The sequence below is a fragment of the Babylonia areolata genome, chromosome 20, assembly GCF_041734735.1.
Source record: "Babylonia areolata isolate BAREFJ2019XMU chromosome 20, ASM4173473v1, whole genome shotgun sequence".
NCBI classification, from domain to species: Eukaryota; Metazoa; Mollusca; class Gastropoda; order Neogastropoda; family Buccinidae; genus Babylonia; species Babylonia areolata.
In genome coordinates, this window is record NC_134895.1 from 55,291,291 (window position 1) to 55,303,845 (window position 12,555).

The following is a 12,555-nucleotide window of genomic DNA, read 5'->3' on the forward strand; positions in this document are numbered from 1 at the left end:
GGTGCTGATGACTGACATGAGGTGACATGTGTTTGAGGAGGTGCTGATGACTGACATGAGGTGTTTGAGGAGGTGCTGATGACTGACGTGAGGTGTTTGTGGAGGTGCTGATGACTGACATGAGGTGTTTGAGGAGGTGCTGATGACTGACATGAGGTGACATGTGTTTGAGGAGGTGCTGATGACTGACATGAGATGTTTGAGGAGGTGCTGATGACTGACATGAGGTGTTTGAGGAGGTGCTGATGACTGATGTGAGATGTTTGAGGAGGTGCTGATGACTGACATGAGGTGTTTGAGGAGGTGCTGATGACTGACATGAGGTGACATGTGTTTGAGGAGGTGCTGATGACTGACATGAGGTGTTTGAGGAGGTGCTGATGACTGACGTGAGGTGTTTGAGGAGGTGCTGATGACTGACGTGAGGTGTTTGAGGAGGTGCCATGGCAGAATGAGTGAGAAGTTGGACTTGACATCCATTGTTCAGCAGTGCTCAGGGTTCAGGGCCCTGTTTTGGCATGGTGTCTTGTCCCTGGCATGGTGTCTTGTCCCTGGCATGGTGTCATGTCCCTGGCATGGTGTCTTGTCCCTGGCATGGTGTCATGTCCCTGGCATGGTGTCATGTCCCTGGCATGGTGTCTTGTCCCTGGCATGGTGTCTTGTCCCTGGCATGGTGTCTTGTGTTGTCGCTGGCATGGTGTTTTGTCCCTGGCATGGTGTCATGTCCCTGGCATGGTGTCTTGTCCCTGGCATGGTGTTTTGTCCCTGGCATGGTGTCTTGTCTTGTCCCTGGCATGGTGTCTTGTCCCTGGCATGGTGTCATGTCCCTGGCATGGTGTCTTGTGTTGTCCCTGGCATGGTGTCTTGTCCCTGGCATGGTGTCTTGTGTTGTCGCTGGCATGGTGTTTTGTCCCTGGCATGGTGTCTTGTGTTGTCGCTGGCATGGTGTTTTGTCCCTGGCATGGTGTCTTGTCCCTGGCATGGTGTCTTGTCCCTGGCATGGTGTTTTGTCCCTGGCATGGTGTCTTGTGTTGTCCCTGGCATGGTGTCTTGTCCCTGGCATGGTGTCTTGTGTTGTCCCTGGCATGGTGTCTTGTCCCTGGCATGGTGTCTTGTCCCTGGCATGGTGTCTTGTGTTGTCCCTGGCATGGTGTCTTGTCCCTGGCATGGTGTCTGGCATGGTGTCTTGTCCCTGGCATGGTGTCTTATTCCTGGCTCTAATGCACGTTACTGTTTTCTTCACTCCAGCCAGGTGTACAGGACTGGTCAGGGAACAGGTGTAGTGGTGTACAGGACTGGTCAGGGAACAGGTGTGGTGGTGTACAGGACAGGTCAGGGAACAGGTGTGGTGGTGTACAGGACTGGTCAGGGAACAGGTGTGATGGTGTACAGGACTGGTCAGGGAACAGGTGTGGTGGTGTACAGGACTGGTCAGGGAACAGGTGTGGTGGTGTACAGGACTGGTCAGGGAACAGGTGTGATGGTGTACAGGACTGGTCAGGTGTAGTGGTGTACAGGACTGGTCAGGTGTAGTGGTGTACAGGACTGGTCAGGTGTAGTGGTGTACAGGACTGGTCAGGGAACAGGTGTGGTGGTGTACAGGACTGGTCAGGGAACAGGTGTGGTGGTGTACAGGACTGGTCAGGGAACAGGTGTGGTGGTGTACAGGACTGGTCAGGTGTGGTGGTGTACAGGACAGGTCAGGGAACAGGTGTGGTGGTGTACAGAACTGGTCAGGTGTGGTGGTGTACAGGACAGGTCAGGGAACAGGTGTGGTGGTGTACAGGACTGGTCAGGGAACAGGTGTGGTGGTGTACAGGACTGGTCAGGTGTAGTGGTGTACAGGACTGGTCAGGGAACAGGTGTGGTGGTGTACAGGACAGGTCAGGGAACAGGTGTGGTGGTGTACAGGACTGGTCAGGGAACAGGTGTGGTGGTGTACAGGACAGGTCAGGGAACAGGTGTGGTGGTGTACAGGACTGGTCAGGTGTAGTGGTGTACAGGACAGGTCAGGGAACAGGTGTGATGGTGTACAGGACTGGTCAGGTGTGGTGGTGTACAGGACTGGTCAGGGAACAGGTGTGGTGGTGTACAGGACTGGTCAGGTGTGGTGGTGTACAGGACTGGTCAGGGAACAGGTGTGGTGGTGTACAGGACAGGTCAGGGAACAGGTGTGGTGGTGTACAGGACAGGTCAGGGAACAGGTGTGGTGGTGTACAGGACAGGTCAGGGAACAGGTGTGGTGGTGTACAGAACTGGTCAGGTGTGGTGGTGTACAGGACTGGTCAGGGAACAGGTGTGGTGGTGTACAGAACTGGTCAGGTGTGGTGGGTACAGGACGGTCAGGGAACAGTTGGTAGTGAACAGAACTGGTCATTTGTTGTGTACAGGAACAGGTCAGGGAACATTGTGGTGGTGTACGACAGGTCAGGGCACAGGTGTGGTGGTGTACAGACAGGTCAGGGTAACAGGTGTGGTGGTGTACAGACTGGTCAGGGAACAGGTGTGGGTGGTGTACATGGACAGGTCAGGGAACAGGTGTGGTGGTGTACAGGAATGGTCAGGAACAGGTGTGGTGGTGTACAGGACTGGTCAGGGAACAGGTGTGGTGGTGTACAGGACAGGTCAGGGAACAGGTGTGGTGGTGTACAGGACTGGTCAGGGAACAGGTGTGGTGGTGTACAGGACTGGTCAGGGAACAGATGTAGTGGTGTACACAACTGGTCAGGGAAGGAGAAAATGGAGGAAGGAGAGGATAGGGCCGTGCTATCCTGTGCTATGCCCTGGATACCGCAGACAGGAATTCACTGTCCCCATGGGTCATGAAAGGAAGTAGGACCTTTAAACAAATTGTTATTAACCACAGGTTTTCAGAAACTGGTCTTTCCTGTTGATGCCTTACTGTGTTTTTGTCACCACACAGACAGTAAGCTTTAGTGTTGATGAAACAGCAAAATTGATTCAACATTTACCTCTTCTACAGATCAACAGTTCTTGAAACACAAGAGCAGACCCATTTAAATGGAGATTCTGATTCTTTGAGAAAATACCAGCATTCTCATAAGCTCACACACACACACACATGCACACACACACACATACACACACACACACACACATGCACACACACACACACACATGAACGCATTCCTGTATATATCAAGTCATATGCTATTCTGAAACTGTCATATGCACACCACGATAATGTGTGTGTGTGTGTTTGAGAGAGAGAGAGAGAGAGAGGGTGTGTGTTTGTGTGTGTGTGTGTTTACAACAGTCATTTGTGTGAACAGTTCACTTTTATTACTTTTTTGTCATAGAAGATTTTTCTGTCTGAAGTTTGTTGCCAGCACCACCCACATTTTTTCCTTTTTTTTTCAATCAGAACTACACTCTACCAATTTACCAAGGGTAATGTATGTTACTGCATTTATAGAATCAACTCAGGTTTTCTAAAACCATAGGTACAGTGGCAAGGGATTATCTATGACCTCTCAGAACTGACACAGATCATGTATTGATGTTGTGTCATAGCTGCAGACGAGGAGCTCCGATGAACCCATGACCACCTTTGTGCTGTGTAACGACTGTGGGAAGCGGTGGAAGGTGAGTCAGACAGAGCCTCTTCTTCTTTTGCTCACATGTCCCACTTTCGCTCTCTCTTGTCAGTCTGCCTGCCTGTCTTCTCATGGTTGTGTTGTATTCTTTTTGTTGTGTATCTTTTTCTCTGATCAATATAGGGCATGTGTTCATGTCAATGGACCAGTGTATCTTTTTGTCTGATCAATATAGGGCATGTGTTCATGTCAATGGACCAATGTATCTATTTCTCTGATCAATATAGGGCATCATGTATTAATGTCAATGGACCAGTGTATCTTTTTCTCTGATCAATATAGGACATCATGTGTTCATGTCAATGGACCAGTGTATCTTTTTCTCTGATCAATATAGGGCATCATGTGTTTCATGTCAGTGGACCAGTGTATCTTTTTCTCTGATCAATATAGGGCATGTGTTCATTTCAATGGACCAGTGTATCTTTTTCTCTAATCAATATAGGGCATGTGTTCATGTCAATGGACCAGTGTATCTTTTTCTCTGATCAATATAGGGCATCACGTGTTCATGTCAATGGACTAGTGTATCTTTTTCTCTGATCAATATAGGGCATCATGTGTTCATGTCAATGGACCAGTGTATCTTTTTCTCTGATCAATATAGGGCATGTGTTCATGTCAATGGACCAGTGTATCTTTTCTTTGATCAATATAGGACATCATGTGTTCATGTCAATGGACCAGTGTATCTTTTTCTCTGATCAATATAGGACATCATGTGTTCATGTCAATGGACCAGTGTATCTTTTTCTCTGATCAATATAGAGCATGTGTTCATTTCAATGGACCAGTGTATCTTTTTCTCTAATCAATATAGGGCATGTGTTCATGTCAATGGACCAGTGTATCTTTTTCTCTGATCAATATAGGGCATCATGTGTTCATGTCAATGGACCAGTGTATCTTTTTCTCTGATCAATATAGGGCATGTGTTCATGTCAATGGACCAGTGTATCTTTTTCTCTGATCAATATAGGGCATCATGTGTTCATGTCAATGGACCAGTGTATCTTTTTCTCTGATCAATATAGGACATCTTGTGTTCATGTCAATGGACCAGTGTATCTTTTTCTCTAATCAATATAGGGCATCATGTGTTCATGTCAATGGACCAGTGTATCTTTTCTTTGATCAATATAGGACATCATGTGTTCATGTCAATGGACCAGTGTATCTTTTTCTCTGATCAATATAGGACATAATGTGTTCATGTCAATGGACCAGTGTATCTTTTTCTCTGATCAATATAGGACATCTTGTGTTCATGTCAATGGACCAGTGTATCTTTTTCTCTGATCAATATAGGACATCATGTGTTCATGTCAATGGACCAGTGTATCTTTTTCTCTGATCACTATAGGACATCATGTGTTCATGTCAGTGGACCAGTGTATCTTTTTCTCTGATCACTATAGGGCATCATGTGTTCATGTCAGTGGACCAGTGTATCTTTTTCTTTGATCACTATAGGGCATCATGTGTTCATGTCAATGGACCAGTGAATCTTTTTCTCTGATCAATATAGGGCATCATGTGTTCATGTCAATGGACCAGTGTATCTTTTTATCTGATCAATATAGGGCATCATGTGTTCATGTCAATGGACCAGTGAATCTTTTTCTCTGATCAATATAGGGCATGTGTTCATGTCAGTGGACCAGTGTATCTTTTTCTCTAATCAATATAGGGCATGTGTTCATTTCAATGGACCAGTGTATCTTTTTCTCTAATCAATATAGGGCATGTGTTCATGTCAATGGGCCAGTGTATCTTTTTCTCTGATCAATATAGGGCATGTGTTCATGTCAATGGACCAATGTATCTTTTTCTCTGATCAGTATAGGGCATCATGTGTTCATGTCAATGGACCAATGTATCTTTTTCTCTGATCAATATAGGGCATGTGTTCATGTCAATGGACCAGTGTATCTATTTCTCTGATCAATATAGGGCATGTGTTCATGTCAGTGGACCAGTGTATCTTTTTCTCTGATCAATATAGGGCATCATGTGTTAATGTCAGTGGAAAAGTGTATCTTTTTCTCTGATCAATATAGGGCATCATGTGTTCATGTCAATGGACCAGTGTATCTTTTTCTTTGATCAATATAGGACATCATGTGTTCATGTCAATGGACCAGTGTATCTTTTTCTCTGATCAATATAGGGCATCATGTGTTCATGTTAATGGACCAGTGTATCTTTTTCTCTGATCAATATAGGACATCATGTGTTCATGTCAATGGACCAGTGTATCTTTTTCTCTAATCAATATAGGGCATGTGTTCATGTCAATGGACCAGTGTATCTTTTTCTCTGATCAATATAGGGCATGTGTTCATGTCAGTGGACCAGTGTATCTTTTTCTCTAATCAATATAGGGCATGTGTTCATTTCAATGGACCAGTGTATCTTTTTCTCTAATCAATATAGGGCATGTGTTCATGTCAATGGGCCAGTGTATCTTTTTCTCTGATCAATATAGGGCATGTGTTCATGTCAATGGACCAATGTATCTTTTTCTCTGATCAGTATAGGGCATCATGTGTTCATGTCAATGGACCAATGTATCTTTTTCTCTGATCAATATAGGGCATGTGTTCATGTCAATGGACCAGTGTATCTATTTCTCTGATCAATATAGGGCATGTGTTCATGTCAGTGGACCAGTGTATCTATTTCTCTGATCAATATAGGGCATGTGTTCATGTCAGTGGACCAGTGTATCTTTTTCTCTGATCAATATAGAGCATCATGTGTTCATGTCAATGGACCAGTGTATCTTTTTCTCTGATCAATATAGGGCATGTGTTCATGTCAATGGACCAGTGTATCTTTTTCTCTGATCAATATAGGGCATCATGTGTTCATGTCAGTGGACCAATGTATCTTTTTCTCTGATCAATATAGGGCATAATGTGTTCATTTCAATGGACCAGTGTATCTTTTTCTCTGATCAATATAGGGCATCATGTGTTCATGTCAATGGACCAGTGTATCTTTTTCTCTGATCAATATAGGGCATGTGTTCATGTCAATGGACCAGTGTATCTTTTTCTCTAATCAATATAGGGCATCATGTGTTCATGTCAGTGGACCAGTGAATCTTTTTCTCTAATCAATATAGGGCATGTGTTCATTTAAATGGACCTGTGTATCTTTTTCTCTGATCAATATAGGGCATGTGTTCATGTCAATGGACCAGTGAATCTTTTTCTCTAATCAGTATAGGGCATGTGTTCATTTCAATGGACTAGTGACACTGCTTATCATCTGGGATTTCTGTTGAACGGAGTCAGGTCAAAATGTTTCCTTTCAAGTGGCTGTTTCCGCTCTGTAGTATAACACCAGCTGAGCAATCCTTTGGTGTTTTGTTTTGCGAGACAGGCTACTGCACACACACTTGCACATGCGTGCACGTGCGCGCGTGCACACACACACACACACACACACAGATAGACACACACGAAGAAATTCAGACACAGACAGACACAGTGACACATAGACACACACACACACACACACAAAAACACACTCATACAGAAACACAAACACACAGAGAATTAGTTTTATTTCGTTTATATTCTTTTTTTTAATGCTAATTGAGGAGAGATGAACAGGGAAAGCAGTGATGACTTAGGGTATGTGTTGGCTGGATTTTCATCTAGAAATCACATTTGTGGATAGACAGTAGTAAATGAAAGAGTGAAGAAACACAGGCACACAGAGGAGACACACACACACACACACACACACACACACACACACACACACACACACCTGCACACCCACAATCATCGCCACCCCACCCCCTCCCCAGGATCGCCCCTTTCCCCACCCCAACAACCCCTCTCCTTGTATTTCTGTCAGGACTTAAAAAAAAGAAAATCATGTCATGTAATTCCAGTTTTGCTGAGTTCTTGCGCCCATAACATGCATCAAATTGAGGTCAGCCTCACTGCTGCATCGCTCATCAGGGCTTGTCCACGACTCAGTTGTGTTGGTAACGTGACCATCAGTGTTGTCCACAACTTTGTTGGCTTGTTTGCTGTTTGAAGCTTTTTCACCTTGTTGAGATGTTGAAACATTCAGACTTTGGGGCGTGCTTGTTTCTGTCATGTATTGTTAGTCAAAGAGTTGTAAGTTGTGTTTTCATAACTTAGAGCTTTCTGGACTGTTAATGGAGAGGTAATGTCATGTTAAAAATCTGTGGTTTTTTATTATTATTTAAAAAAAAAAAATTCTTCTGTCTACCTCTTTTTTCCTTCCTCCCATTCATCTTTTCTTTTTTTGTGTGTGTGTGGTTGTTTTTTTTTTTACTTCCCACTTCCCACCCTTCTTTCCAATATATATATATATATATATATATATGTATATGGATGAGACACACACACACACACACACACACACACACACACACAGACGCACACACACACACACACGCATGCACAGACACACACACACACACACACACACACACACACACACACACAGATGTATATAGATATAGATTTTTCCCCTACAATATTTCTGTGGAGGAAACAAAACGTTAGCGTCGTGGGTTGTTCATGTGTGTGAAAATGAAGTATACATTTTTTTTGTCTCTCACCATGAGGTAATCTGTTGTGGCCTCATATAAATATACAGATATTTGAAAACGTTCTCAATGTATTGATTTATCATTAAGGGTCATTTAAATGGAATGCGACCTGCAAAAAGTGTGTATCACATGTTGTAAATTACACGTCTACAGATATTTCAGAATTACATGTCTCAAACAGTAAAAACCTGAATCGCCCCACCCCCAGACACCTTTGGGCTTCTGTGTGTGTGTGTGTGTGTGTGTGTGTGTGTGTGTATGTGTATATGTGTGTGTGTGTGTGTGTGCATGTGTGTGTGTGTGTGTTTTGATGTTGAGAAATTTCAGGCTGTTAGTATGATAGGTATACATATAGGTTTGTTACAAGTATGGTATGGATGCACATGTGTCATGGAATCCATTTTAACCAACTACATGTAAGTAGTGAGTGAAGGTAAAGATGTTGTTTGTTTTTAATCAGCTCAGCTTTTTTTCTTTTCTTTTATTAATCTCAGTTTAGTCTGAAGAGTTGATGTCTGCTCACTGCTAATGCACATGTTGTTTGTTTTTCATGACAAATACTGATCTGGTCAGTGTTTGGGTGTTTTTGTTTCATCATTATTTTGGTTTTGGGGGTTATGTTATAAAGTCTTTTTTTAAGTTGAAGCATGTTACTAAATGGATTCATTGATTTTACACTCTCTTTTTTTCTTTCATAAGAAATGAAGTGTATGTTGTGCCAAACATTTTACTTGTGAATGAAAAATGTGTGAAACCTTAATCTGAGAAAAAAAAAGAAAGAAATCTGAGTATTGGGGACGTTGAGGCAGGAGTGTGCATGGGGGAGGGGGTTGTGGGGGGGGGGGGGGGGGAGGGGTATTGGAAGTCAAGGAACACACTAGTACTTTCATCATAAAATTAAAACTTTTAAAAGGGGAAAAACCCTATGCAAATAACCGAGAACATCCATAAACACAGAACTCTGAAAACCAATAGCAAGTCCCCTAGTTTTCTTCTTCTTGTTGTTAAAGGGAAACTGCCACATAAAGTAATTTTATCATTTGTTTCTTCTCTGTACATGAGATCAAAACAAAACAAAACAACCTTTTAACGCTGATCTGACTCTGAAATAGGATGTATATAATACATATTGACTCTGAAATAGGATGTATATAATACATATTGACTCTGAAATAGGATGTATATAATACATATTGACTCGGCCACAGTGTATCTCTTGTCAGTTTGTTATGAGCCTGTGATATTGTTAAATGGAAGTAGTTTTTTTTTTATCTTAAAAAAAAGAAGAAAGTTTTTGTTTTGTTTCCGTGTTAGTCTGTGGAATATCAGTTGTGATCAGTGGATATGGCGTGTGGTTCTAGAAGTATGGGAGGGTCTGTGGAATATCAGTTGTGATCAGTGCATATGGCGTGTGGTTCTAGAAGTGTGGGAGGGTCTGTGGAATATCAGTTGTGATCAGTGGATATGGCGTGTGGTTCTAGAAGTGTGGGAGGGTCTGTGGAATATCAGTTGTGATCAGTGGATATGGCGTGTGGTTCTAGAAGTGTGGGAGGGTCTGTGGAATATCAGTTGTGATCAGTGGATATGGCGTGTGGTTCTAGAAGTGTGGGAGGGTCTGTGGAATATCAGTTGTGATCAGTGGATATGGCGTGTGGTTCTAGAAGTATGGGAGGGTCTGTGGAATATCAGTTGTGATCAGTGCATATGGCGTGTGGTTCTAGAAGTGTGGGAGGGGAAGATGTCAAATTAAGAGGAAGCTGTCGCCTGTGGGTGAGGATGTTTTTGTCTATACATGACTGTGATGGCCTATTTCTGTTGCTGATTTCTTGTGTGTGTGTGTGTGTGTGTGTGTGTGTGTGTGTGCCTTGATTGAAGCAGTCTAGTCCGTTGTTACCTCTTCTAGAAAAACAAATTGAGTATGTATTTTTATTTATTTTTCATGTATACATCACTGTGATGGCCTACAGGTAAGGTGGAAATGTCCCATCAAATTGGCAGTAGGCAGGGACTGCAGAACTTAACAGGTAATCAAAGTAGCTCTCTCACAAGTAGTATAACGTGATCATGCATATTTTTTCTTAGAATCAGCTGCGCATGGCTGTTTTGAACTCATTGTAACTGTGAAACTGCTTCAACGGGGAGTGTAGTTAAGGCGAGTACATTTGGTGGTAGAAAGAAATGACCACATGGATGATACGTCTTGATGCAAAGAAAGAAATGACCAAATGGGTGATACGTCTTAATGCAAAGAAACAAGCACACGTGGTGGTAGAAAGAAATGACCAAATGGTTGATACGTCTTAATGCAAAGAAACAAGGGCATGTGGTGGTAGAAAGAAATGACCAAATGGTTGATACGTCTTAATGCAAAGAAACAAGGGCATGTGGTGGTAGAAAGAAATGACCAAATGGTTGATACGTCTTAATGCAAAGAAACAAGGGCATGTGGTGGTAGAAAGAAATGACCAAATGGTTGATACGTCTTAATGCAAAGAAACAAGGGCATGTGGTGGTAGAAAGAAATGACCAAATGGTTGATACGTCTTAATGCAAAGAAACAAGGGCATGTGGTGGTAGAAAGAAATGACCAAATGGGTGATACGTCTTAATGCAAAGAAACAAGCACACGTGGTGGTAGAAAGAAATGACCAAATGGTTGATACGTCTTAATGCAAAGAAACAAGGGCATGTGGTGGTAGAAAGAAATGACCAAATGGGTGATACGTCTTAATGCAAAGAAACAAGCACACGTGGTGGTAGAAAGAAATGACCAAATGGGTGATACGTCTTAATGCAAAGAAACAAGGGCATGTGGTGGTAGAAAGAAATGACCAAATGGATGATACGTCTTAATGCAAAGAAACAAGGGCATGTGGTGGTAGAAAGAAATGACCAAATGGATGATACGTCTTAATGCAAACAGGCACACGCGGTGGTAGAAAGAAATGACCAAATGGATGATACGTCTTAATGCAAAGTAACAAGCACACGTGGTGGTAGAAAGAAATGACCAAATGGATGATACGTCTTAATGCAAAGTAACAAGTACATATGGTGGTAGAAAAAAATGACTAAATGGATGATATGTCTTGATGCAAAGAAAGAAATGACCAAATGGGTGATACGTCTTAATGCAAAGTAACAAGCACACGTGGTGGTAGAAAGAAATGACCAAATGGATATATGTCTTAACGCAAAGTAACAAGCACAATGAAACTAATATGTTTGTGCATGGATAAAGTCTGATCAATAGCGATCCTGAGGTACTTCACTGATGGTTTGAAAGGAACTACCCACAACTACGACTACTACTACATTGATTACTTTTATTTTCTTTTTTTTTTTCTTTTTTGTCGTCATTGTTGTTCTGTTTCAGAGGGAAGATGCTGAGATTCTTTATCAAAGACAAAAAACAGGACCCCCCCAAATAAAAGAGAGAGAGATATATATATGTGTGTGTCACTTGGATGTCATGTATGTAATGGTTTTTACGTGTTCATACCCATGTCTTTTCCAAAAGAACTTGAAAAAATGCAGACATGATGGGCAGCATCACCTTCAAATCAAGGTATGTCAACATTGTATAAGAAAACTATATATAGAAGTAAAAAAAGTGTAGGGTTATTTTTGGCCTGGGAATAATGAGATATCCCAGCAGCCCCACCACCACCCCCTATGCCGCACTGTGTTGTTGAAGTTCTGTTGAAAGGTGAAGTTAGGGAACTTGCAGCAACACCACCACCCCCTGTGCCGCACTGTGTTGTTGAAGTTCTGTTGAAACGTGGAGAAGTTAGGGAACTTGCAGCAACACCACCACCCCCTGTGCCGCACTCTGTTGTTGAAGTTCTGTTGAAAAGTGGAGAAGTTAGGGAACTTGCAGCAACACCACCACCCCCTGTGCCGCACTCTGTTGTTGAAGTTCTGTTGAAAAGTGAAGTTAGGGAACTTGCAGCAACACCACCACCCCCTGTGCCGCACTCTGTTGTTGAAGTTCTGTTGAAACGTGGAGAAGTTAGGGAACTTGCAGCAACACCACCACCCCCTATGCCGCACTGTGTTGTTGAAGTTCTGTTGAAAAGTGGAGAAGTTAGGGAACTTGCAGCAACACCACCACCCCCTGTGCCGCACTCTGTTGTTGAAGTTCTGTTGAAACGTGGAGAAGTTAGGGAACTTGCAGCAACACCACCACCCCCTGTGCCGCACTGTGTTGTTGAAGTTCTGTTGAAACGTGGAGAAGTTAGGGAACTTGCAGCCCCACCACCACCCCCTGTGCCGCACTGTGTTGTTGAAGTTCTGTTGAAAGGTGGAGAAGTTAGGGAACTTGCAGCAACACCA

At 43.0% G+C, this 12,555-nt stretch overlaps 1 protein-coding gene across 1 annotated transcript in view; it reads left to right on the plus strand.

The window, feature by feature from the left end:
- LOC143295209 (transcription elongation factor A protein 1-like) overlaps positions 1-12,170 on the plus strand; it is a 44,112-nt gene extending 31,942 nt beyond the window's left edge. Inside the window, exons 9-11 of the mRNA XM_076606783.1 lie at positions 3,535-3,606; positions 10,188-10,244; positions 11,597-12,170. Coding sequence (XP_076462898.1) covers positions 3,535-3,606; positions 10,188-10,241 — 126 coding nt within the window. The 3' untranslated portion in view covers positions 10,242-10,244; positions 11,597-12,170. The remainder of the gene's footprint in view (positions 1-3,534; positions 3,607-10,187; positions 10,245-11,596) is intronic.
- Positions 12,171-12,555: the final 385 nt, after the last annotated feature.